The sequence below is a fragment of the Pteropus medius genome, unplaced genomic scaffold, assembly GCF_902729225.1.
Source record: "Pteropus medius unplaced genomic scaffold, Ma_sr-lr_union100, whole genome shotgun sequence".
Classification (NCBI taxonomy): domain Eukaryota; kingdom Metazoa; phylum Chordata; class Mammalia; order Chiroptera; family Pteropodidae; genus Pteropus; species Pteropus medius.
In genome coordinates, this window is record NW_024342471.1 from 15,273,977 (window position 1) to 15,301,817 (window position 27,841).

At 47.0% G+C, this 27,841-nt stretch overlaps 1 protein-coding gene across 1 annotated transcript in view; it reads right to left on the bottom strand.

The window, feature by feature from the left end:
- Positions 1–22,276: 22,276 nt before the first annotated feature.
- The window catches only part of LOC120603382 (junctophilin-2-like), a 28,051-nt gene continuing 22,486 nt past the window's right edge, over positions 22,277–27,841 (bottom strand). The window contains exon 3 of the mRNA XM_039863721.1: positions 22,277–22,393. Coding sequence (XP_039719655.1) covers positions 22,277–22,393 — 117 coding nt within the window. The remainder of the gene's footprint in view (positions 22,394–27,841) is intronic.

The window sequence follows — 27,841 nt, forward strand, 5'->3', positions numbered from 1 at the left end:
GGCAAGATGACTTCAGAGCCTGTGTGCTTCAGTGCTGCTCTGGGGCATGTGCCACGTGTGGCCAGAATCTGAGGACAGAGATCCCTGTGGACAAGACAAGTCGGTCCCTGCCCTCACTGTCAAGTGAGGAGGTGGATAGTAAACAAGCAACAAAACTGATTTAATAAAATGTAATTAAAGAATAAGTATTGCATTGAGATTGTGAGAAGCGCCATGAAAGAAGAGTAGAGAAAGTAATGAACATGTAAAACGGAAAGATTCGACAGAGATCAGTGGTGGAGGTGAGGGAGTCAGGGAAGGTTTCTTTGAGGATGCGACATTTAAATTGAGACCTGAACACACACAAATTAGGCCCATTAGAGGTGAGCTGGAGACAGAGAGCCAGGTAGAGGGAAGAGCACGTGCAAAGGCACTGAGAGGGGGTCAGAGCTCGGGGCCTTGGGGAACTGAAAGGTCGAATCAGTGTTCACATATGTAGATGAGTTAATTCCTTGGGGAGCTGATGTGCCTGTGTCTCTGTATCCGTCTCCAGCACAGAACTGGGCCCCCGGTGAGGGAGGGAAATTTTATTAAGCTCCTAACACGTGCCAAGCCCTTTACCTACGTTATCCCTTTCAACCCTCAAAACTGCCTGGAACAGTTTTTGCTATCCTTACTTCACAGGTGGGGAAACTGGGTCTCAGGTATCTTGCTCAAGGATGCAAAATAATAGTTAACACTTGCAAAGTATTTACTACATGCTTTACAGAAATTACAGAAATTAACTCATTTAATTTCCCCCCGGATAACACTATGTGGCAGATGTTATCACCATCATCCCTCTTTACAGAGGAGCGATCCAGAGAACAGGAGTCTTTTAAGGATCCCACCCAAACTTACACAGCCAGCCAGTGACAGAGTGAGATTTCGAACCAAGGCATTCTGGGATCTTGACTCTGTGCCCTTAACCATAGGCTATGCTTCCGCCCAGTAGTGAGTAGTGGAGTTCTAGCCCAGAACTGTCCGATTCCCAAGCTCCTGCCCTCTCCACTCTGCCACACTGCCACAATAATGTCTCCTGAAGGAGACGGCATTTTACAGAATGAAAGAATACATTCATGAACGCGCGTAAGCACACATGTATGGACAAGGAGGCAGCATGGGGAATAGTTAAGAGCATGGCTGTGCAGTCAGCAGCCCCGGATCCGAATTTCAGCTCTGCCAAGCCTTGGGCTAGGGTGAGGCGAGTGAGGCATCCACTTCAGGCTCAAAATTTAAAGAGATGCCAAAAAAAACTCGGTAATCAAGATAAATACTATTTTAATATAGTATTTTTAAAAATCTAAATTAATGCCCGAACAAATCCTTGATGAAGAAACTATTAACAAAATTTAAATAAAGTTCGGATCAGACTCAGCATGAGTCATTTTGCTCACTTCATCCCCCTCCCAACCTCTCTGGGACTCTAGGACCCTGGCTGAGTGGCTTTGCCTCTCTGTGCCTCAGTTTCTTCATCTGTAGGATCATAATCCTCCCCCTCTTGGAAGTGCTGTGAACACTGAGAGGCAGCATATGAAAGTGCGTAGCCCAGGATGGGCTGAGTGATGGTGATGGTGGAGGAGAGGAGGAAGAGGAGGAAGAAGTCACATTTGTGACATCAGAACCGAGTGTGGTAGAGGAATAGCCCCAGGCACATATTTGCTTGTCCACGGGTATGTGTGATTGAAAGTTCTAAACTTTTCAGAGACACTTCCCTGGAAACCTGAAACCCCAGGTGGGGGGAGGAGGGAATAGGCTGGGCAAACCTTCAAACTGAGAAAATGTCCTTTTTTGGTAATGTAAGCTGGGTGAGGCTTGTTTCCTGGTGCCCTGGGACGCTGTGCTGCAGGACTTCTCAGGCAGGAATGACAGCCTTCACACTGACCCCTGGAAGATTCTGGGGGTTCATCTGTGGACCCTTCAGGGAGCCAGAACAGGAGTTGAGAGCAGGGTGGACACACAGCCCAAGGAAGAAATTCCTCTGCCTATCTATCAGTCTGGCAGACTGAATCCCTTATCAGCCCCCTACCAGTGCCTCTGATTTCAGGACTGGTTCCCCAGCACCCCAGCCTTCAAGCCAGGAACCCCAGTGTTCTCCCGCACCCTCTTTCCTCATCTTTCAATACCCACAGCCATTAATCGCCAACTCCTGTCTCTTCTGATCTATGCCTCTTGAATTTACCCACCTCTCCATTCTTCTGTCCCTCCTCCTGCAAAGCCCCCACCCCAATCACTGCCTCCAGGCTTGTTCCCTACGACCCATCACACTCAGTGGACCCATCACACTCAGTGGCACCGTGGTGTGGTGAGCTTGTTCAACCTATACATCCAATAGCCTCCCTCTTGCTTAAAATCTTTGTAAGGCTTTCTATAGGGCTCAGAATAAAGTCCAAACTACTTAGCATGGCCTTCAGGGTTCTCTAGATCCTGAGCGGAAGTAGTCTCGATAAGGTCTATCTGGCAGCTCACAGGGTGAAGGGGAGGCCGAACTGCTGTTGCCTGGAAGCTCTTGCTTCTAGTTCAGTGGCACTCAGAGTATGGTCCATGCCCCTCTCCCCAAGCCCCTCATCACCTGGGAGCTGGTTGGAAAGACAGATCCTTGGGCACCACCCCGGACCTACTGAATCAGAATTTCTGGGGGAGGGGGTGAGCCCAGGAATCTGTGTTTTATAAGCCCTCCAGATGCTCACTAACATTGGAGAAGCATGTGCTGGACAGCAGATAGAACATCCAGCTCTGTCTTGGGCCGTTCCCAGCCTGCTCAACCCCCCAGGAGACCTGAGTGTTTCTAAGCACCAGGATCCCTCCCTGAGTCCAGGTCCTGTTAGGTGAATGCAGGAACCATTTCTTCTGGACCAGTCACTGTCTGTGCTGATGCTTCTGGGGAAGGGTCTCCTAGGATGTCTCTGACCCTGCTGGGGAGCGGGGAGGGAAGGAGCAGTAACTGGGGCAGGGGGAGGGGCAGGGATCAGTCACACTTCTTGATTTCATTCAGATTATCTTTTGTCAGCAGGGTTAAAAATAAGGTTGGTGGTTCAGGAACAGGGGCAAGGCAGGATCCCCACAGAACCACTTCTGAGAGCATCCACCCCCTCCCCTGCTTCATTTCACCCCTAGGCCCCTACTGCCTGGTTATAGCCGGCCTTGCTGTCCAGGTGTCTCCCCCAGGCACTGATAGCTTGTTTGGGCCAAAGGAGACACCCACTGGACTTATCCCCGATGCCATGCCTTTGCTCAGGCTGTTCCCCTGCCTGGAATACTCTGTCCCCTCCTTCCACTTCCCCTCAAGATCCTTTTACATATGGATTCATTCATTTCATGCAGCTTCATGGAGTACCTGCTGTGTGCTAGGCACTCTTCTTGGCACTGTGTATACAGTAACAAACCAAGCATCAAAAAATCCCTGTAGAGCTCAAGATTCTCTTGCAGAGAGAGAATTACGGTGACAAGCCAAATCCAGCCCACTGCCTGTTTTCATACTGCCTGTAAGCCAATACTGGCTTTTATATTTGTAAATGGCTGTTAAAAACAAACCAGAAGAATAATACTTTATGACACATAAAAATTGTGTAAAATTCAAATTTCAGTGTCCATATAAATAAAGTTTCATTGGAACACAGCCATGCCCATTTGCTTATCATCTGGAGTTAAATAGTTGTCACAGGCCAAAAATGTTTACTGTCCGGTCCATTAGGGAAAACGTTTGCCAACCAATGTTCTAATGCATTCACTCAATGACTGCCTCTTCTGCTACTATTATTAATAACATTAATCTGTTCTTTGTTGTGCACTCTGTATCCAACTCTGTGCTAGGGCCACCTTTGCACATGATGACCTCAGAGAGGTAGAGTCGCTTTCTCTAGGTCACACAGCTAGAGTATGAATCTGCCCAAGCCACTAACTCTAGGCCAGGTCCTCTGTGTGCTGGGACTGGGATGGGGGTGGCAGGACCCAGAGGCCCGACGCAGCCTTACCAAGTCAACAGTGCAGCATCTCGGAAAAGCAGCAAATAATAAGGGGTGCGAACAAGGCCTCTGAGCCACGTGGTGGAGTGGCTATGAGGGGGTTGACTCTGGCCAGGTTGCCTGGGTGCAGGTCATGGCTCTGCTACTTATATTCTTGGGCAAGTCTGTGTCCCCTGAGCCCCAGTCTTTTCGTCTGTAAAGTGGGGATAATAACAGCACCCATCTGGGAGAAACAGTGTAGAGTAAATGAATGAACAGTCATATGGCTCTTAGAACAGTGGCCAGGACACAGGAAGTGCTATAGAGGTGCTCGTTACTAAAATAAATAAGAAGCACAGGTTTGTTTGTTTGTTTGTTTGTTTTGAGAAGACCAAAAGAAAAATCCTGGGTATACTTAATGCCATTGATTTACTCACTTTAAAATTAAAAAACGAAAAACAAAAAACAAAAAAAACCCTTCAGAACGAGGAGCCTGTGGTAGGTCTGGAGGACAAAAGCAGATCATCAGAGTCCCCAGCTCAGGCCTCTGCCAACCGCTCTGGAGGCTGCCGAGGTGTTTGACAGGGGCAGTGCTACCAAGTGTCTTCCTGAGGTGGGGATGCTTCAGATGCCACTGTACCTCCCTCTCCTGAAATAGCCCCTCACTCCGGCCCTAGCTGGCCACAGCCATCTCTTCCAGAACAATCGGGATCAGAGTGAACCCATGGAAGAACCACAGCTGGCATGTCCAGCTGTCTGCCTGGATCACTCCCAAGGAGAAAGCACCCTGCCCCCCTAACGTTCTGACTGACAGACACTTCCTTCCCACCCCAGCTTCAGGACTACGTTCATTTGGCAAATGTGTGCTAAGCCTCTGCTTGGAGGCCCCTCACCAGAGGGGTCAAGGGCACAAGCTCAAGTCCAAATTGTAGCACCATCCCATTCTAGGTGTCTGACATTTGCTCTCTGGCCTGAGTTTCCTCAACTGTGAGATGGAGATAATGATACTTACCTGACGAAACTACTAGGACTCTGAAATGAGATCATGCAAAGGTGCTTAGCATAAATTAAACACTTAACAAATCTTAGCTATCATTATTATTACGGGTTTTGTTATTATTATAACAATGCTTTCCAGCAATTCCCTTCCAAAACTCTACAGACTGGCAACACATCAAGATGTCAATACACATTCTTGTAGAAGGATATGTTATCTAAACATTGTTTCAGAGTTCACCCTCCTTGTAGTATGTGTCAGTACTTCATTCTTTTCTATGGCCAACTAACGGTCCATCGTGTGGATAAATCATATTCAGTTGACCTGTTCATCGGTTGATGGGCATTTGGTTTGTTTCCACCTTTTCATTACTATAAATGCTGCTGCTGTGGACATTCGTGTACAAGTTTTTGTGTGGATGTACGTTTTCATTTCTCTTGGGTATACCTAGGAGCAGAATGGCTGGGTCGTATGACAACTCTATATGTGACCTTTTGAGAAACTGCTAATCTGGTTCCAGAGTGGCTGCACCATTTTACAGTCCCATCGGTAAGATATGAACATTCCAATTTCTCCACATCCTTGCTAAACTTGTTATTGCCCATCTTTTTAATTTTAGTCATACTAGTGATTTGTGAGGTGCCATCCTACTATGGTTTTGATCAGCATTTTTCAGATGGCTAATGATGTTGAACATCTTTTTATGTGCTAAATGTCCATTTACATTTCTTCTTAAAAGAAATGTCTATTCAGATCCTTTGAATATTTTGGAACTTTTTTGTCTTTATTATTGAGTTGTAAACTTACTTTATATATTCTAGATACAAGTCCCTTATCAGATACATTATTTGCAAACATTTCTCCCATTCTGTGAGCTGTTTCGCTTTCTTGATGGTGTCCTTTGAAGCATAAAAGTTTTTAAGTTTAATGAAGTCCATATTATCTATTTTTTCTTTCGCTGCCTGTGCTGTTGGTGTCATAGCTAAGAAGGCTTTTCCTAACCCAAGGTCATATAGATTTACTCCTCCTATATTTTCTTCCAAGAGTTTTATCTTTTTAGTTGTTATATTTAAATCTATGAACACTGGCTCTAATAAGAAAAAAAAAAAACGGGAAATAACCTAAGTATACCCAGGATTTTTCTTTCAGTCTTCTCAAAACAAACAAACAGGGTTCATACTGCCCTGTTATGTAGGTACCATAACCATTTCACAGATGAGGAAACTGAGGCACAGAGAGGTTCAGTCACTTGCCTGTTATTATTATAATGACTATTGAGCCAGACATGGCTCCTGCTCTAGAAGAATGTGAAGTCTGGTAGGAGAAATAAGACAAGATGAACGGTCTCGAGGGCAGAACAAACAGAAGGCTACAGGGCAGGAGAAAGCTAATCTGGTGGGCTACATGTTTGTAATTTGTATTTTATCACTTTCCTATTATATATTATAAACATAAATGTATAAAATATATAGTTTAAAATAATATGGTTTCATCATCAAAATACTTGGAAATTTATAAAGAAAAAAGATTGCTGTTATGATTCTGGTATTTTGAGGTGGTTAGGAGCACAGTTGTATGAGTGTGACTTGCAAAAATCCTCTGTACTTTAACTTTTTTCATCTGTAAAATGGGGATATAAATAACCCCTACCTCACAAAGTACTTCAAACTGAGGGGCTTGATTTGTTGGCAGTCTGTAGAGTTTTGGGATTACAGAGTGAGTTAATGTACATAAAGCATTTAAAACAGGGCCTGGCATATAGTAAGCTCGATACAAGCCTGTTAAACTTTCAGAAGGTGGATTTGTTCTAGTCAAAGGGGGCAGAACATGGGTTCTGAGTCTCGGGGGCTGTGCCACTCCCTCAGGCTCTACATAGAACCTCCCCACCTTAGAAGCCCAGCCTGAAATCTTCAAGTGTTGGAGGTGACCTCTTCCAGATCATGTTTTACGGTGACCCTTCCCTCTTTCTTAAAGAAGAGTGCCAGATTAGCTGGGAAGTCTCCTCCATGTGTGACGGAGTGTGTGACCCTCCCACCCCAGCCTAGAAACAGGGAAGCCAAGTAACAGAGTTGCTGTTTACTGAGTGCTAAGTATGTGCCAGAAATGCGACCAATGTGGTCAGCCGAATAATGGCCCCAAAGATATCTATGTCTTAATCCCTGAACCTATGAATGTGACCTTATATGGCAAAAGAGACTGTGCCGATGTGATTGAATTAAGAATCACGGGATTTGGGGTTTACCCTGGATTATATCGGCAGGCCCCAAATGTAATCACAGTGTCCTTATAAGAGGAAGGAAGGGGAGTAGAAGGCGATGTGATGATGGAAGCAGAGGCCGGAGCGCTGCACTGTGAAGACAGAGGAAGGGGCCACACGCCAAAGAGCGGGGACGGCCACTAAGAAGCTGAAAAGTCCAAGAAATCAGATTCTCCCATCAGAGCCTCCAGAAGGAACCAGCCCTGTCAGCACCTTGACTTTAGCCTAGTGAAACTGATTTCAGACTTCTGGCCTCCAGAACGGGAAGAGAATAAATCTGGGTTGTTTTAAGCCCCTCAGTTTGAGGTAATTTGTTACAGCAGCAACAGGGAACTAAAACCACGTGTGTGACCTTATGTCATCTTCAAGACAACCCACTTTGCAGGAGAAGAAATGAAGACTCAGAAAATTATCTGCTCAAGGCTCAGTGCCATAGCCAGCTGGAATATGAATCCAGGTCTTTCTGGTCCCAGAGCCTTTGCTGACCCACACATCTGCTATGCTGCTTAAGTTCAAACCCAGAAGGGCCCAGAAGCTGGAACTGGTCATAATCCAGCCTCTTCTCTGCAGGGCGTTGAGAGGCCCCGAGTTCTATATCCCCAGCGTTCACCCTGCCTGTCTGAGAGGGCCCCAGGCTAGTGGTTACCAGCTGTGATAGCCAGTTTCCCAAAGAAAGGCTAATTTATCAGGTCCTAGGACTCACCCGGAAGACTATATATGATTGAGATCTGCCTGTGCTTTGGCAACCAGCCAGCCAACAGGGAGGGGACCTCAGGCCTGCTCCCCCTTCCCCCACATAGGACTGGGCCCTGCAGTCCAACCTGGAACCTAGCTGTCAACCTTTTGAGATCTTCTGAAATATGCATATAGTATATCTATTCTAGAATAAGTAAATAAAATAAAATTTTAAAAACCCAGCATCTATTGGTGCCAAGACTTTTCAAGGTATGGTTTAATTTATTCCTTACAAAAACTCTAAGGGGTAGGTATTATTATATCCACTAAATAGACAGAGAAACCAGACTCCAAGAGGCAGCACAACCTAGGGGCAGCCACGCAGCAGGAAGTGCAGGGTTGGGGCTGGACCCCAGGTCCTGGCCTGATCCCCAAGCCTGTATCAGCCAGCGCAGGACGGACCCTAGGGGGCGTTCCAGTCTAACCCCCTACTACCCAAGGCAGAGGACAAGAACTGGGTTCAGACGAGTTCCCTGAGCTGGTCCTGCTCTATCCGATGTTCTCTAATGTCTTTCTGGAGCTGGAAGGCTTGACTGAGATGGATGGGGTGATATTAAAGAATATATAGCCAATGCTATGGGGGTGCAACCAGCGAATGAGAATGATGTGGAGGTCTCCCTGTTGTGCCAGGTGGTTAACCATTCAGGTGCTGGGTCGTGGGGAAGACAAGGACCTGGGCAAAAGCCTGGGTGGACAGGACAGTAACGGGGCATGGGGTAGAATCACTTAGGCACCTCAGGGAAGCCGCTGATTACCAAATGGTACGAACCGGAATGTCTCAGACCTTTAATAACTGCCATGACATTACTGGAATGTCCAGCTGGATCCTAACCCTGGATGTAAGCTTTCCTTCCCCAGAGGCCACCCCCAGTAAATTTAATCTTGACTGCCTGGTTAAGACTCCACAGTGCCCTTCCCAGTGCCTGAAGGGGAGCATGGAAACATGTATACGACTTCCATGACCTAGCTCCTGCCAACTGACTCTAAACTCAGCCTCCAGACAGCCAGAAAATTCCTCACATGTGCCTATTGTTCCCACCTCTGGAGCTTTCACACCTCCTATTTCCTCTCCCGGGAACTCTTGTCCCCATCCTTTATTTCTTCACTGGGCGAATTCTTCTTCATCCTTTTGGATCCTTCCTCAGGAAAGCGCACCATGATTGCCAGCTCTCTGCTCTTGCAGTCTCCGGCACTTAGCTGTCAGGTCACATTATGTCCCTCCAAGTAGTCTGTGAGCCCCGCAATGTTCCCTAAGGTAGATATCACTATCAATTACCATTTTTACAGGTGCGGAAATGAAGGATGAAAAGGCTACGTAACCCATCCAGCTCACAGAGCCCATAAATGGGGGAAGCCAGAGAGTCCAGTGTGGTAAACACAACAGTAAGAGAGAAGCGTTGGTTAGCGTTGAAGTCAAACCCCAGCTCCCCCACCTCCAAGTCACGTGACCTATGCCAAGGCCTGGAACCTCTGCAAGTCTCAGTTTCACTCTCTGTAAAATGGGTTAATAATAGCACTTAACTACCACTAGAATTATTGCGAGGATAGAGCAAACTATGGCATGTAAAATGTATATCTGTTCGATCATGACAAGCATTTACTAAGCACCTACTGAGTGCTCGGTCCTGGGCTAGATCTCGGAGTACGGCAGTGAACAGAAGAAACTCGCCTTCTGGAGCTTTACAAACTAGCCTAGCATGGCACCCTGGACATAGTAGGTACCCCATGAAAGGTAGCTACTATTTTTGTTATCATTACACAGAGAGTGATTTTTCTCCCCAGGGATTAGGCTTCCCACCCTGGGGATCGGGGTCTGCTGGGATTGAGCTGACATGCTAAGAGCCCACAGAGTTGGCTTGGGACATGCTCTGCACCCCCCACTCCGCCCGGTGAGCCAGCCTGCCATGGCATCCCACAGGCCCAGTCAGCAGACATCTCCTGCCTAAATAAGGACAAGGCACCCAGGAGAGCTTTCTGTGTGCCTAAGGAATGTGACAGCTGAGCCCTCCCTGCCCAGCACCCTCCCCCGCCTCCGGCCCCTCCCCAGGTGGGGCTCCACTATGGCATTCCAGCTTTTTCCAGAGCAGCCCCCTCTGTCCCTAACCTCTTGTACCCCACTCCAGGCTGCTCTGAAACTGATAAGGAGCCTTGGAAAAGAATTCCAGGCAGCTACATCTGCTCCTGGGAGCTGGCATCCCGGCTGCCACGAGGACTGGAAGAAGAAATCGCAGGGAGGCGGCCAACGCCTCGGTTGGAATAGCATTTCCAGAGGTTTTATTTGGCTCCAAGCCCTATGCCAGGCATGAGGTCTCCAAGATTCTGACCCCGCTGCTGTCTTCCTGTCACAAAACCACATCACAGTAGTCACGACTGGGGTAAGCCCATGGCCCCTGGTGGAGTGGACACTTCTAGCCCCGAGCGTGGGGTCAGGGAAGGCCTTTTAGAGAAGTTCTTGCTGAGGCAGTGGGTGAGCAAGAGAACTCTGGCACCAGATGACCTGGGTTCAAATCCTAGCCCTGCTTCTCCCTGACTGTGTGACCCTGAGCGAGTTACTTAACTGTTCTGTGATTCCATTTCCCCGTCTTTGAAATGGGAGACTAACAGCACCAACCTCATAGAGTTGGGAAGATTAAATAAATTGGTATTTGCAAAGTACTTAGAGCAGTAAGAGGGGTTATAGCTTCAGAATTTGTTTAGGGTGACTGGAGAGCTTATCATTCAGACCAGGGCACCCAAGGGTGAAAGGAAGGCCCTTAATAATTATACCCAGCAGGAACCAGGGTTGTCCCAGGCACACTGGGCTTGCGGTCATCACAGCCTTGACACAAAGGCACCAGCTGAGGTTGAAGGCAGCTATATCTGTCATGTTGCGAGTCCCAGAGCAATGAGCACCATACCGCCCCCACACGGTAGGTGCACATGAGGGCTACGGAGGTTTTGTTTTAACAGATATGACCTTCAGTTCCCAGGAAAAATAAATAATTCTTGCGATGAAAATATTTAAAACCGAGACTTGAGCTAGAGGCCAAGGAAAAATTAAGGATTTCATGCATTAATTAAGAGGTATTTATTGAGCCCTTCATGTGGGTTCATGCCTGGGCCCTGGGGTGATGAGGTAATGGGGAGGGAGAAGAGGTGTCTGAGAGAGCAAAATAAAGAAGTGAAGGGTTCTATTCTTGGTGACCAATCATTGTCGGTTGGATAATGGGGAAAGATTTGAAGACAGGGCTGGAGATACAGAAAAGACAGCATCAGGGAGGGGTCGGTGGGTCTGAGGGATGTGTTCATAGGAGCAGATCAAATAGGGAGAGAGCACTGTGAGGAAGAGCACTGGGAACAGCTTGAACAAAGGCAGAGAGGTGGGCAGAAGGGGGTCTGTGGGCAGGGAAAGGCATGTCATGATGGCTAAGAACCAGACCCTGGGACTAGATGCTGGGGTCTAAGTCCCATCTTCACCTCTTATGCACCAGCTAACCTCTGGCAACTCACATGACCTTACTTTGCCTTACTTCCTGCAGCAGTAAGCTGGAGTTAGTGATACCTTCGCCCTTCAGGGTTGCCCGGGGAGCAAATGAGATGGCGCCTGTGATATTCAGTTTAGTTCATGGCATGCTGCAAAGGTAGAACATAAAGTCCACGCGGGAGGGATATTTGTCTGATTTGTTCAATGATGAATCCCCAGCACCTAGAACGGGATCTGGGCCATAGTAAATGCTTAATAGAAATGTGTCGAATAAATAAACAGTAGCCATTACTATTATTATGATCATAATTATTATGCAGCGATAGGCCTGGCTTGGCTGGAGCAGAGGAAAATAAAGGAGACTCTTTTATAGATGAGGAAACAGGCCTGGACAGGTGAAGGGATTTGCCTGAGATCATACTGCCAACAAGTCACAGGGCAGGAACCGACTCCTTGGCCAGGCTCTCCAACCCCACCTCCTTCCATCCTTCTTCTTGCCTGCCTTCTCTAAGCATTTCCTAGGTGCCTCCTTAATATAGGCATACGACAATGCAACAGAGAAATAAAGAACCTGGAAACCAGAATTCTAGCCATAAAAGCTAGTAGAGAAGATCTATAGGAAAATGATCCAGTTTGGAATGTGCAGGCTTCTGGAATAGGGAGTCCGGAAGAAAAAGGAGATGGCACGCTTCCCTGCAGATGAGACCTCTGAGCTATAGCTTGAAATTCAGTAGAGATGGAGAAATCAAACTGGGTGCTAGGAGCGAAGACTGCCCCGCCTCCAGGCTGTGGACAAGTGTCCTCTCCTCTCGCTGTGAAAATGCCAAAGTCTTATCATGTATTCTGAAGCCATGGTCTTATTTTTCACATCCATGTGAGCTGGTCAGAGAAGAGAGGAAAGGCTGTCCTAAATAGAGAGACCTGAAGGAGCCGAGGCACAAAAAGGTGTGAACACACACACGCATGTGCATGTGTGCACACACATGCAACACACACACACATACATGGATGTTTAAGAAACTGAGAAAAGTTCAGCCTCACAATGGCACGAGTGAATGAAGAGACAGGATGGAGGCAGATGATGAAGGACTTAGAACCCATATTCTGTAAGCATGGCAGAGACCAGTTAGCTGTCCCCCAAACCTTCCTCTGGTTTCCTCTTCTTCCCCGGCACACGCCTAGATTATTTCCCAGCCTCCTTTGCAGGAAGGCGTGGTCACGTGACTGGATTCTGGCCAATGGCAAGTGAGAGGACACGACGCGCCCTACTTCCTGGCCTGGCGCATAACCACCTTCCACTTGCATCTTTCCCTTTTGTGTTTTCCCTCCTTCCTGCCTTGATGCAGAAGAGCATGATGACCTCGGAAGCCCGGTGTTGAAGACGGCAGAGCAAAGATAGAAGGAGGCTGTGTCTCTGAGTCGTTGCTTGAAGGAGAGCTGCCCACTGATGAGACCCCCATTTTGGACTTTGCATGAGCGAGAAATAAACTTGTGCTTGACTTTTCTACATCTGTGTGTTTGTTTCCTACAAACAATGAAGGAATAGAAGAAGACGAGGGAAAGATGGCAAAGGTGGTTCTCTGGCCCTCCTATGTGCTCTGGGATGCTCCCATTCCAGTGCTCCACCGGCAAGCCTCACGTTTGCCACGTGAGGACAGTGAGAGGAGGGACATTTGCTCTCTTTGGACACAATTCTGAAAGCATCTGTTAGTCCGAATGCCTGTCCTTCCTTCATGAGAGTACCTCAGACCCACAGAGTCAGTCACTGGCGAGCATTTAGTGAGTGCCTACTGAGCATTTAGGGTGTGCAAGGCCTGTCTAAACTTAGATGCCTCTCGCCTAGAACTCCACAGAGTCTAGTTCCTGGAGCACAAGTCCTTCTGAAGATTGGCTTTCCCTTTCTCTGAGGCTCTGGGAGGACAGAGAGGAGAAGTCTGCCTCTCAGGCCAGGGTCTCTAAAGTACGGAATGGTTACCACTGGTAGGATCAAAAATGATAGGTAGTACTGGGACATTCATCGAGTATCATCGATCCTTTAAATTTAAATTCAACCATCCTGATTTCCCCAGTGAGAAAGTCTCATTTTGTGCTTCTATGTCTTTAACGCATTACGTTTCATTTTTTAACAGAGAGCAGAGCAGCGAGTAGCTTTGATTTGAGCTTTTAGTGAGCAACTGTACTGAGGGATGGTTTAATGATGTTTGCATCATTGTATTTTTCTCGTGTGTGTGTGTGTATATGTGTTTGTGTGTGTGCGTGCACACTGTTTTTTTCCTGTATTTATTTTTTTGTGGCTAACTTCTCTTTATCTAACACTAATTTCTATTTATAGTAATGAACTAAAGTTCTTTTATAAAAATAAATGTAGGTTTAAGAAAGTTGAAATCCTTTTTTTAAATAGTAACGAAATAACAACCCAGATGGTACGCAGATGTGGCATGGCTCAGGAAGGTTCCTCAGTGACTGGCATTTGGGAACTCTGCCTCACCCCACACTGTCACACCTCTGTGCCTTTGTCCATGCTGGTCCCTCTGCCTGCTCTTCCATGCTGACCTCACTGGGTTGCCTTGGCCTCAGTCGGAGCTGAAGTCATCCTCCAAAGAAGCCACGGCAACAATAGCAGCACATGGCTGGGGCGTGGGAAAGGCCAAACAAGGAGGCAAATCTGGGATGGCTATTTTTCCCAAGGACAAGGCAAAGAGAGCGCAGTGCTCATGGAAACAAAGACCCACAGAGGACAAGAACTCGTCCAAGGTCATTCAGCAGTGAGTGGCAGAGGCTCTCTCACCCTCATAAAGTGCAGACGGGACAATAAAATGGGACAACACTACAGAGAGCCTTTGATCAGAAACTGTACTTCGGGGGATTCATCCTGGAAATAGACTGATTCATGGGTGAAATGATGAGTGTCCAGCTTTATCTGACATAGCTAAATTCTAGAAACTACCCAAACGATCGTGTTCAACAGTAGGGGCCCGATTAAATAAATTATGTAGGTAATGGAATACTACGCAGGTATTAAAACAAAATGAAGTTCTTTATTTGAAAAGATATGGTAAGATCACAGCACGGAGAAAAAAGCAAAGTTCAGAGTAATGTGTATAATATGCTACCTTTAGTGTAAGAAAGAGGAAAATAGAAATCTAAATATGCATTTGCTTATGTCAGGTGGAACTGTACAAAATTGCTATTTTATAGGTTGTATATTAGCAATTTCATAAGTTCCGCCTTAATATATGCATAAGATAACTCTAGAAGGGAAGCAACTGCTAACGACAGTAGCCTATGGGGTGGAAAGTGGCAAGAGGAGGACAGGACAAGGAGACGGACTTTACATTTTTATAACCGGGATTTTTAACCAGATGAACGTGTAATCTATTTAAAAAAATAAAGGAAGAAGTCATTCAGGCTCCAGGGTGGCTTTTCTGCCACCCGATGCTTGTCTCTGTAACCTCCCCAGTTGGGGTGGTCAGGGAAGAACTGTGCAGCCCTGGAGCCCAGGGCGACTGCCCAGCTTAGCCTGTGACAAATTCCCTTCTCAAGATCTGCTCTGTGCATTTCCGATGCTCTACCTGGTGGGTCAGAGCTCAGGGGCCCCCACCCTCAGCCAGGGCTCCTGGCAAAGCTATAGCAATTCCTGTCGGGTTGTAGTTTTGGCAGTGGGCTGCCGTGACCTTGAGGTAATACCCCCTTCCCAGATAGGGTCGCATGAGCCAGGCTGATGAGAACAGCGCTTCAACAGTAATGTGATAGCCCCTGCAAGGGATGTGGTTTGGTAAAGGTAGCTTCGGAGATGGATCCCCACTGCAGCCCCTCCCTCCATCCGTGGCCCCTCTCCACATAAAGAGAGACGCTCTCCTTGGTGTGACTGCTGGGATAATGGAAACACCACTGCAATCCCAGCAGACCTGGCTCAGTCTGAGCTCTGGTTCTTCATGCAACAACACCAGAAGGAATCACTGAAGTACGAGCAATAGTTATAATAATAAAAATGACAACTGCCCCTATTGAGTGATTGCTGGGTGCCAGGGATTGTGGTTAGTACTTTATGTGGGTTATCTCATTTTGCCCTTACAAGACCCGCAGCAGTAAATACTATACTAATTTCACCACATTCCACAGCTGGGGAAACCGAGGCTTGGAGAAATGACTTGCCCAAGGAATCAGTGTTGTCTGACTCCAAAATCTGTGCTCTTGATCACTACATGATGTCTGTGCCTCTGTTTCTCCATCTGGAAAATGGAGAAAGTGAGAAGACTTGAGAATGGAGGTGAGGGAAGGGACTGGAGCCGTTTAGATCAGAAAAAAACTCTTGGGGCTGTTAAGATGACAATCTCCAAATACCTCCAGGGATGTCAGGGGCAGACATGGCTAGCTGCTCACCAAATATCCATTCTCTCCTTCTTCTCCACTAAGAGTACCCTAATCTTGTTTAGAAAAGATCGGTGTCTGGCTAAAAATGTTCACCTCCCAGACTCCTTGCATCTAGAGAAGGCCACATAACTCATCCTGAAGAATGAAATCGAAACCCCTGGGTGGGCTCTACTTCCCCATGAAGAGACGCTGTTGCATTTCGACCTCTGCCCTGCAATGCAGAGGTGAAGTTACGGGGACAGGGGCCATCTTTGGATAAAAGAACAGAAGCCACACTCTAAAGAGAGCAGGAGGGAAAGACAGGTGGAGGGTCCCTCAGGGCATCATGGAGCTGCTGTGACCGCCTTGCACTGCCTCTCTGATCTTATGAGAAGGTAAGTAAGCCCAGTGGTTAATTATGGGTGGATTTTGTTACCTGTAGGGAAGCACAGTTCTAACAGATCCGGTCCCTGAGGGCAGAACTGGGACCAATGCTTAGAAGCTACAGAGAAGCAGAACATTCTTCTGGTTTTAGCAAATCCAAAAGTCAAAGCTGTCCAAAGTCGGCCTGGACTGTCCCAAGAGGTAGTGAGTTTCTCATGCCTGGAGATATAGAAGCAGTACTGAAGGACTGCTTGGCAAGGGTGCTGGCAAAGGCATTCTGACATTGTCTGGGGCTGGACCAAATGGCCTTGCATGCTTTAATCATACCCACTTTAGGAGGTGAGGAAAGGACCCCAGGATCTGTGCCCAGTTATGTGTGGGCGAGACTGTTGTCCTACAATGAATGACCTGCAGGGCCCTACTAAGGCACGTCCACTAGGATTTTGAGCAATGAGGGAAATGGTCTATATCTGTGCCATCCAATACGGTGGCTGTCAGGCACTTGACACGTGGCTCCTGCGACTGAAGAATGGAACTTTTAATTCATTTAATTTCAATCATTTTACATTTAAATTGCCCCATGTGTCTAGAGGGTCCCATGTTGGCATAGTGATCCATCCCTGCCCCATCCCACACTCTCTCTGTCTTCTTCTGTTGTCCTCCTCTCTCACTCTACATCAGCCATGCTGGTCTCCTCACTGTCCCTAGCGCATGCCAGACATGTCGTCACCCTGGAACTTTCTCCTTGCTCTGCTCTCTGCTGGGCTGTTCTCCCCTCAGAGGTCCCTGTGGCTAACTCTTTCAGCTCCTTCGTGTCACTTTCTCAACAAGGTCTACCCTGACCATTGATTTAAACAGGCAACTTGCTTCCTACCACATGCTCTGTAATTTATCTATCATGTCTGCTGTGCTGTCTGTCTTCCCAACTAGAATGCAAACTCCATGAAGGCCAGAATCTGTAGGTGTTCTTCCCCAAGAGTCTAGAACACATAGTAGGTGCTCAACAAATATTTGTTGAATGTGTTTGAAGGCTTAAAGGAGTCAAACGAAGCCTCCCATTATGAGATGTCAGAGACCTAACATCAGTCAGTCAGCAATGCTCCCTGACCTTGGCCTCACATATGTGTTATGCATTGTGCTAGCTGCCAGTCGCCTGGCAATGAACACAGCAGACAGGGTCTCTAATTTCAAAGGGTGCACATCCTAGCAGAGAAAATAGAATGAATAAAGACAATGGCGGGGGGCGGGGCAGTTGAGGCAGGGGCACACCAGACACCAGATGCCAGGGACACAAAAACAGGAAACCCAGGCTAGAAGGGAGTTCAGAGCTTCCCTGAGGAAGAAACATTTGAGCTGGGTGAGGCCTGATGAATGAGATGGTGTTAGCAAGATAAAGAGTAAGGGAAAAGCATTTTGGGCAAATGGAACGGCACGTGCAAAGGATCATGGGTAGGAAAAAGAATGGCCCTTTGGAGGAACTGCAGCTGAAGGTGAGCGGTGTGAGATGAGGCTGGTGTGGTAAGCTGGAGCCAGACAGGAGAGGTCTTATGGGCCAAAGTAAGGAACCTGAAATTTTTCCTAAAGGCAGATACACTTGATGCCCGCATCACAGCTCAATCTACCCCTAATTTCTGTGGAACAGCTATGGAGGGTTGTTCCCCTGGCACCACCAGTATCCCAGAAAGCTTTCCACTTTCTGCTCAGAGCCTGCTCTGATGCTGCAGGAGGCCCCTTCACCCACACCCCAAGTGCAAGCACACCCAGAAGTATGGGGGAATTTATGCTCCCAGGAAAATCTTCAACAAATGGGGGACTGGATAATGCTTTGCCCACCCTCCCCCCATCCTCCAGGTACACAATCTGGGGAGTGTTCTGTAGGTCTCAGCCCTGCGACTTGCAGAGATGCCTTGAAAACACACATTTATATTGGCTTTTCCTTCTTCCCTATCTCACTCTACCCACTCACTTCCTCTTGGCTACTTCTTCCGGGCATCGCCTTCCAAATCAACTTCCTGCACCCAAATCCTTGTCTCAGGCTCTGCTTTCAGGGGAATCCAAACTAAAGACCACATGAAAGTTCTGCTTACCAGAGTGGCATGGTCAGGCTTACATTTTTCAAAGCTCACTTCAGCTGTCGTGTGGATAAGAGTAAAGGACAGAAAGAGGAGTGAAGAGCTGGGCGGGGGCCCTGACAGTGATACGGTGAGAGAGGCTGGGGGCCGGCACTGGGCTGGTGGCAGTAGAGGCAGAGAGACGAGACTAGAAACAAATAAAGGGCACTTGGTTCCCCCTCAGGACCAGAGGCTCAGTGGGAAGGTGGGGTGACGTGGAGGCTTGGCCTGGGCCTGCCTGGCTGTGCCAACCAGCCTCGCCAAGTTTCATCCCTCAGTCCTGGCCTGGCTCCCAATACTTGTAGCAAAAGTGCTATTTTTAGAGAGCTGGGTGTTTACTTGAAGGATTTGAAGGCTGGGCTTTATTTTTAACTCTTCTCCCAATGGCAGGGCCCCACTGGTATGGACTGAGGAAGTCAAGTGGAAGTTGGACTGGGCTTTGGAAGCTCAGGGGAGAGAAACGGCCTGCACACAGCGGGGAGGATGAAGCTCAGAGGAGGAGCCTGCTGGGCTCTCCATGTTCCGCTCGCTGGAGTCTCGGGGTAAGAAGAATAATGATAAAACTGGCCAAGGACTCTCCTTCCCGAGCACCTACTGAGCTCCAAGACCACACAAAAAGTTCTCTACACACATCATCTCACTTAGTCCTCACCAACACTGGTAAAGTGGGGGTGGGGTGGGGGTGAAGCTGAGATCAGAGAATTTGAAGCCTCACTGTGTCAGTTATTTGGGGACTTTGGGATAGTGTCCTCATCTGTAAAATGGGTTAATATAATAAATGGCACCTCCCTCACGAGGATTAAGTGAGATGATGCAATAAAGGGAATTAGCACAGGTCTGGCACTCGGTAGAGAGAGCAGGGCACTGGGCTGGACCAGGCCCTGTCCTAAGCACTTAACCCACTCATATGCCCCAGGAGGTGGGTTTTCTCATGATCCCCATCTTAGAGATGAAGAAATGGAGATATAAAAAGTTTAGGAGGAAGTCATTTGCCCCTGAAGCCACCAAGTGTCCAGGACCGGAACCCAGGCATCTTGGCTCTGAGTCTGAGCCCTTGAGCCCTTACTGACGGCAGTCACCATCATTCTCGTTATTACCGATATTCCAACACCTCTGTCTGGGCCCTTCTGGCATTAACCCCTGAGTCCTTGGCACTGCTTGGGGCCACGCATTGGCTTCACATGGTTGGACCTTTCACTGGGATGTGGGGAAATCCTGGCATTGGGGACAACGGGTATTTTTCTCACAAAGGTGCAGGCTATTAGCCTGTCTGTTCTGACTCTGATATTTAGGCTAAAAAATCCAGCTGGAGAGGCTTTGGAGCTGGACTGTAGCACAGTTAATAAGGTTGGGGGTCGGGGAGAGAAAACGTTCTACCTCCCAGAACTCTATCCCCTTCCTAGTTGATTTAGTAAATGTGACCCAGACGCCAACCCAGGTTGCATAAGAGCCCTGTGGCCACGCTCTTCTCTCTGCTGTGCCCTTGAGTTGCTGGTCCTTTCTAGGCCTCACTTTCTCCATCTGTGAAATGAGCACGTTGGGCTGCATCCTCCTGAAGGTGCCTTCCAGCTCTGACCGGCTTCTTCCGGGGACCGATGGGAGCTCGTGGAATCTTTTCTCTGGTTCTCCACTCTCCAAGCTCGGGAGGCCTGGCTCCCCCAAACACGTTGCCTTTATATTTGAACATCTCCCTGCTGCCAAGCTCTCTCTCTCCCCAGACCTCTCAGCTCACAGCGGAGTCACAGCTACCTCGTGTATGTCACAAGAGTCTGGCTCTGACAACTGGGACATTCCACTCGCCCAGGTCTTCAGTCTCTGGGAGCAAAAGGATTTTGTCCATCTGGTAATTCTCACAGGAGGGATGTAATGGAGGGCAGGAGTCTGGGATTGGGGACTCTTCCAATGTTTCAAGGCTGTCCCTGGGGAGTTTAATCCCCCTTAGCGGAACCCCATGCCCAAGAATCTCAGGTGGAGAGCCGGGAACACGGAGAATAAGAGTAAACTTTTGCCCCCATGGGCGTGGGCAGTCAAAGGTCATCACTGGGTTAATGGAACACCTCATTGTCCTCAAACAATCTGTCAAAGATGCCAAAGACTGATAATACACAGTGTTGGCAAAGGTGTGATAAAAACTGCCCTCTTTTACAGGATTGTGTGTGTGTGCGTGTGTGTATGTTGGGGGCAGGTAGGTTATAAATTAGGTGCCTCCTTTGGGAGGTTAACTGAGGTTCTGATAATAATTAAAATGCAGATTGTTTTTGACTCAGCAATTCTACTTCTAGAAATTTAACTCAAAAAGTAGATCTGTGGAAGCCGAGACAGGCAGAGATGTGGGGGTCCCTCAGCTGTCTTAAACTTGCATCTTTTACAATAGTTATTATTTTAAATACCTATTGAACATATGCTGAGGAGAGCATTACAAAAGGGTAGTTTGGAGTTTTGCTTGTTTGTATTAACCCACTCAATGGTAGTGTTGACCTTGTCAGGAGAGAGACCACTAAACTTACATTGTGACAGTGAAGGTCAGAACTCAGTCCCTTGTAAAGACCTGGGTTAATCGGCATTATATTTCCAATGTGTTCCAGTGATGCTTGATGGTGTCTGATAGGACAAGGTGCCTGGCTGAGCCATCCCTTTAACCAGCTCCATGAGCAAGAATATGAGCAAGATATTCACCGAAGCCTCATTTGTAGTCATGAAAACATGAAATAGTTTCAATCTCCATCAAGAGAGATCTGGTTAAATAAATCATGACACATCCGAACTATGAAATATTACGCAAAAGAATAAGGCAGATCTACATGCATAAAAGAAAAAGATCTCCAAACACGGCAAGTCAAAAAAAGCAAGCTACACAACATTATGTAGGTAGTCTGGTTGTGGGGGGAAAAACCCCACAATAGCTAAATGGAAGAATGCTCTAAGCGCATTATTAGCAATGGTTTCTTTAGAGGTGCGTCTAAAGGTGGAGATAGGAAAGATTTTATTAGTTTTTGATGATTGTGAATTTCCCTAAAGTTTAACCAGGATATTGTACTGAACAATATAAAAGAAAGAAAAAGAAAAGAAAGAAAAGCAACACAGAGAGAAAGGGAGGAGCTGACTGAATCTGAGTGGCAGAGCACTCAGTGTAGTGGCTGAGAACATAAACTCTGGGGCCAGAATCTCGGTTCTAGCAATTGCTAGCTGTGTGACCTGGGATATGTTTTAAAAGTCTCTATGTGCCGTAGTTAGAATTAGATGAGTGAATTCAGCTGAGCACTGAGACTAGTATATCTGAAGCTCTTTAACCTGGAGTTCAAAGCCCGTCCTAACCTGGCCCAGCCTCATCTCTAATCTCTTACCCCAACCATCCCAGCATTCGCAATGACTCACCGCTCCCAAAATACACCACACACGTTCCTACCTCCGTGCCTCTACCTGGAATGACCTTTCTCTCTCTCTTCTCCAATTGGCAAACTCCCAATCAGTGTCACCCGCCACCTGCAGGGAGCTTTGCCAAACCACTCCTGGGGCAGTCAGTGACTCTGCTCCTGCCTTCCCTTAACCCACCACTGATGACGTTGACCCCTGTCTGCCTTCACCACTAAGCCGGGAGTCCCCCAGGATGCTGACCACGCCGATCCACAGGGTGTCCAGTGCTCCAGCACAAGCCTGGCACAGAGTGAGTGCTAACCAAAGTTTGGGCGGTGGGTGGTGGGGGGAACAGCCAAAGGTCAGATCACGGTTAAGAGCATTCTAGAACCAGGTCTCCTGGCTCTGGAGTCTCAACTCCGAACTCTGCCATTACTCAGCTGAATGACCTTGTTTGAGATACTTAACCTGTCTGTGCCTCAGTTTCCCCATCTGTAAAATGGGAATAATAGTACCTTCCTCAGAGTTGTTTTGAGGATTAAATAAGTTAAATATGTAAGGTACTTAGAATCTTGCCTGGAGCCCAGAAATAAGGACTATATGAATGTTCACTAAATAAAATCAAATAAACAGGACACGGGCAATTAGCAAGACACGCCCTCAGACCCAGTCCAGGGCCAGGCCCTCTTCCCCCTGGGTGGTCTGCATATCCTGGTGCTGCTGGAAATGCTGGCAGTGCAGGTCACATCTTGAAATGGCACCGTTCCGCCCTTCTTGCTAGTCAGGAGCAAACCTTGCTCAGGTGCTGAGGAGTCTTTCACACCTGTCAATCTCTTGCCAATGTCTCTTTTTATCAAAAAAAGATCAGGCTTCGGGCTCATGTGCCTTCGGAATTAGTAGTTTGACCTCAGACTTTAATAACATTGTTGTTTTCTGAACTTCCTGAGATATTGGTCTCCCATTTTCAACAGTGACTCCAATGTCTTTCTTTTTTCAATAAATGTACATAAGTATTTTTAAGTAAATTGATTTAAAGCTAGAGATTAAAAGGGTAAGTAGAGATGGTACAGGGATGTAGCAAAAATTGGGGTTGTGGCCTACAGAAATGCAAGTTTGCAAAACAGAGGTGTGGGGATGGTAGAGAAGACAGGGCCTTCTCTCGGGGCGATTTCATTCTCAGGGGAGACTCTCAGATCGGTTCAGAATGACATATGATTAATAACAACAGCTTATACCTCCCTGCATGCTTTCAAAGCACAGGCCCTTTACATGGACTATTTCTTTTATTCTCTGCAACAACACATTGAAGGAGAAATTAATGTAATTCCTATTTGAGGAATAAAGAGGAAAGTGAGGCCCAGAGAGGTGGGGCAACTCGCCTAAGGTCACATAGCTTATAAGAAGCTGAACTCAGATTTAAACCTGGGTCTGTCCAATGCCACAGCCCAAGCTCTTATGGCTACTGTATCACAGTTACTGAGAAATTCACCTCCCAGTAACTCAGAAAGCCAGCTCTAACCCCTGTATTCAATTAGGGAATTTCCTGGGAAGGAGATGGGGGTGGGGATGGAGGAGCAGAAGACAGACCAGTTGAGGGGACCCTGCCTTCAGGGCCCCATTGATGCCACCTTGGTATAAAACCTAAGATGTTCTGAACCTCACTCCCTGGGGCAGCCGAGAACTCCTGCAGGCCAGCTCCGCCTCTGCTGCCGGGATGAGCAAGAAGAATACTAGACAATGACAGTAACAATTCACATTTTTTGAGTGTTTCCTGCTTCCAGCCCCGTGCAGAGGGCTTCATATACAGTCTCTGATTTAACTTTTGTGAAAACATTTCGAGGTAGGTATCATCATTCTCTTTTCAGAGACTAGCGAATCGAAGTCTGGAGAGAAGACAAGATATGGTAAGCGAGAGGCAGAGCCAAAGCCCCACTCTTAACCACTCACTGTGCTCCTTCCAGATGAGAGCCATTCATCAGGGCGTTGGCATGACAACCAGAAAAGTTTAGATACCTCCCCAAACATCCCAGCTTCCTTCCATGGCCCAGTATCCATGACCTTAAAAGGCGTTACCAAAAGAGTTCTTAGCCACGAAATCTGAAGACATGAGGCTACTTCCCCATCAACCACTTAGTGACTGTGGGTATCTCTTTGTCCTTTTCTGGACCTTGATTTCCCCATCTGGTCAGTGAAGGAGATGGACTATCTCGTAGGGCCCTGAACGGGTCTACAGCAACCTCATCCAATAAAAGTATAACGTCAGTCACACATTTAATTTTTTAATTTCCCAGTGACCACATTCAGAAAAGTACAAAGAAAAAAGTGCAATGAATTATAATAATCTAACCCAGTGTATCTAAAATATAATCATTTCGACATGTAATCAATATGAAAATTATTCATAGGTTACTTTTGATTCTTTTCTTACTAAGTCTTCAAAAGCCAGTGTGTTTCACACTTACAGCACATCTCAATTCAGATCGACCACATTTCAAGAGCTCAACGGCCACATACAGCTCGCGGCTACCATATTGGACAGCACGGTCCAGAATCTTTTTCAATCCTTAGCCCACTTTAGAGGGACAAGACATCTTGGCTTCCTCCCTTCCTTCTGTCCTGATCCTCTGTGGCCCAATTACTCACCAAAGTCCTCGGGAGGGAGACAACCCTGTGTTTCCTCCTAACCCAAAGATTCCCTTAATTGGAAATTCAGTCTGAGCTTAAAACCCAGCCAGGCAGCCACCTCCCACACGGCACCAGCCCTGTGGGCTCACAGGAAGTATTCCTCAGACACACGAGGGATCCAAATGTCCCCTGTGCTCCCCTCCCGGTAGCACAATGTGGAGCCAACAGGGTACCACCTTCTTACTCCGGAGCCTCGGTTCCCAGCTTGGGCCTAACAGCCTTCTCAGGAGCTCACATTCACATTCAAGGGCACAGGGCTCAGCAGGAAGGACAAGGAGGGCAGAGAAAGCAAAGGGGCAGAGAAGGGCAGCATTTTGCCCCCAGCAGGGGAGAGCTTGGGGAAATCCCTCCTTATTCCCAAGCTTCCATTTCCTCGACTTTAAAATCAAACATGTTAGAAGATGATAATGACCGCTTTTACTGCTGGCCACTCTGTGCCAGGCATTTTATAGGCATTAGCTCATCTACTCCTCAGAACAACCCAAAGAAGAAAGAGGATCCAAGATTCAGAGTGGTGAAGCCACTTGGGCGAGGTCACACAGCTCTTCAGTAGATGAACCAGAATTCTAATTCATAATTTTCTGACTCAAGAGCCTAAGCTCTTACCTACTCTAAGCTCTGCCATGTCCCAGGGTGGCCCGTTGTAACTATATACACTTGGCAAAATAATTTTAAATGTTCCCTTTGAAAGAAAGGACAAATCTCCTTCCAGAAGAATTCCAAATATGTCAACACTCCCCGCCCCAAAGGTGGAGCTTAATTCCAGACCCTTCTCCATCTTGGGCATAGGCTGAAATTAACATCTGGATTCCAAAAAAAAAACAAAGTATGAAAAGGAGAAAATGGTAACTTTACAGCAGAGAAACCTGGCAGACACCACCTTAACCAAGTGATCAAGGTTAGCGTCACTGGTGACAAGTCATGCTGATCATGTGCTCCTGGTATGACGCAATGAGAAGAGCACTTTACCCGTGTGGTTTTCTTCCTCAAAACCTATAACCTCAGTCTAATTATGAGTAAAATAGCAGATAACCCGAACTGAGGGACATTCTACAAAATACATGACCAGTACGCCTCAAAACTGTCAAGGTCATGAATAAGGCAGGACTGTCATGAGCAGAGGACACTAGGAAGACTTGACAAGTACATGCAATATGGGATCTTGGAGGGGATCCTGGGACAGAAAAAGGACTCCAGTGGAAGAACTAGTAAAATTCAAACAAATATATTTGACAAACATATTATTGCCATGTAAGAAGTTAACATTAGGAGAAACTGGGCAGGGAATATATGGGAACCCTCTGAACTATCTTTGCAATTTTTCTATCAATCTCAAATTATTCGAACCTATGAGTTTTGTTTTTTTAAACGTGCCCCCTTTAACTCATACAAGTGTCCAGGTTTGGACAATTAAAAAACAAGATCACCTGGACCTAGGCCTGGCTTTGCCCCTGACCAAGAAGTCTTAAAAAAATTACCCATACCATCATCATCTCAACGATACTCACGGCACGCACATTCACAACAATTTAAAGTTTACAAAGTTTAAAGATAGCAAGATGTGCTGGTTAAAGCTTTGGAATCAGAAAGCTAGGGGCTGACGCCCTGGTTCTCCCACTTGCTTGCCAGGTGGTCTTGGCATATTACATTCTTTCTCTGGGTCTCAGGTTCCACATCTGTAAAATGAATTCATTGAATGACAACCAGGACAAGTAAGGCTTATTGAGCCTTTACTAGGTGTCCAGTACTACAACGGATACTGTGATATGTCACCCAGTTTCCCCTTCAGGATTGAAAGACTTATCTCTACACCACCCCCCACCACCATGCTCAGAGTGCTGCCGGCTGTCAGCCTTGTCTAGGGATTGCCCTTGGCTGAAGAGGACCGTCCAGCCCCAGGTCATGCCCCTTTTCGGAGAGTAGCCTGCATCCACTGCAGAGGATGTAAAGGTCCGGCTCACTCACCTCAACTTGGACAACCCCGAAGCTCATCTCCACTGCAGCACACCCTTGTGGTCTGCTGAGGCACTGCTGGAGACTGCACTATGGCCCACCTCACTCTGCCATAGCGCAGTCCTGCTTCCTTTCCTTCCCCACAAGTGTTGATACTGAGAGCACTCTGCAGAAACTTCCTGCACACTAATTCCCATCTCAAAGACAGTGTCCCAGAAAACTTGCCCCACAATCGGACTGAATCACTGGATCTGCACTATCTTTCTTGACCTTCAGACCAAGCCTACTATAATAGATGACACAGTTGATGTTGAAGAAGAAAACCAATTTGGCCAAGAACATACAACTAAGAAACAGTGACTCCACTGATGGGGAAACTGAAGCTCACGCAGGCAAAATGATTTGCCAGGTCTCTGAGCTAAAAGATGGTAGAGCCAAGATTTGGCCCTAGGTTTGCATAATTCTAAGGACCACAGTGCCACAGCCTCTAGCCCAGGCCATTCAGAGCAACCAGCAGGATTGCTATAGGCACCGGGACAAGCAAGTGCCTTTACCATTGTCCTACCACATCACCGCTGTCCCCGAAGCAAAAAGGGAATAATAACAGTACCTACCTCATTAAAAACTTGTAAAGATTAAAGGAGTTAAGATGTGTAAAGACCTCAGAATGGTGACTGGCACGTATGGTGCCCTCTATAACTGGTAGGTTAAAAACAAATCACGTAAGCAGCGTAAAGTCGCTGTGAGACATTCTGAGAAGCCAACACGCTGAGTGAGAGATGGCCTGTGACAGGAGGCTGGGCCTCATCAGCTTTCAAAGTGGGTAAGACTTGACCTGAGCTCTGAAGGAGGAGTAGGAATTAAGGGAGCAATAAGAAGAAGGAAGAGAAGTCCAGGCAGAGGAACCAGAAGGAAAAAAAAAGCCCTCTGGCAAGAGAACTAATTAAAGATGATACGAGGCCAGCATGACTAGCACAGAGAAAAAAATCCAGGTCCGGGGCAAGAGTGGTAAAAAATGAGGCTGCATAGGAAGGTAAGAATCAGATTATAAAGGGCCACTTACTACCTGAGTGATTCGGGACAAGTCCCTTTATCTCTCAGAGCCTCATTTGGCTCATCTATAAAATGAAAATAGAAATTGTATGAATCTTATAAGGTCCTTAAGGAGATTGAATTAGCCAATATTTGTAAACCATTTAAAATAGTGCTATGCATGCAGTAGGTGCTATAAATGTTTGAAGACAACATTAAAACTTTTCCTGAAGTACAATGAGAAGACATAAAGGCATCTGAATATGGATTAAAGGGTGAGTGCTGAATGGATGGGAGGGTAGATGGATGCAGGGCTGGTAGGTGGGTAGGTGGGAATAGTTAAGTAAATGGAACAGTGCATGGATTGATGGATGGAAGTATGGTTGAGTGAAGGAGGAGCTTGAATGGATGGATGATGGATAAGTGGTTGGGTGATTGGGTAGGTGAGTGTGAGCGGATACTGTTTCAGTGGATGGAAGCATGGTTGGATGGGTGGCTTGATAGGTGGAAATGGTTGAGTGAATGTGTGTGGTTGATGGATGAAGGAATGGATGA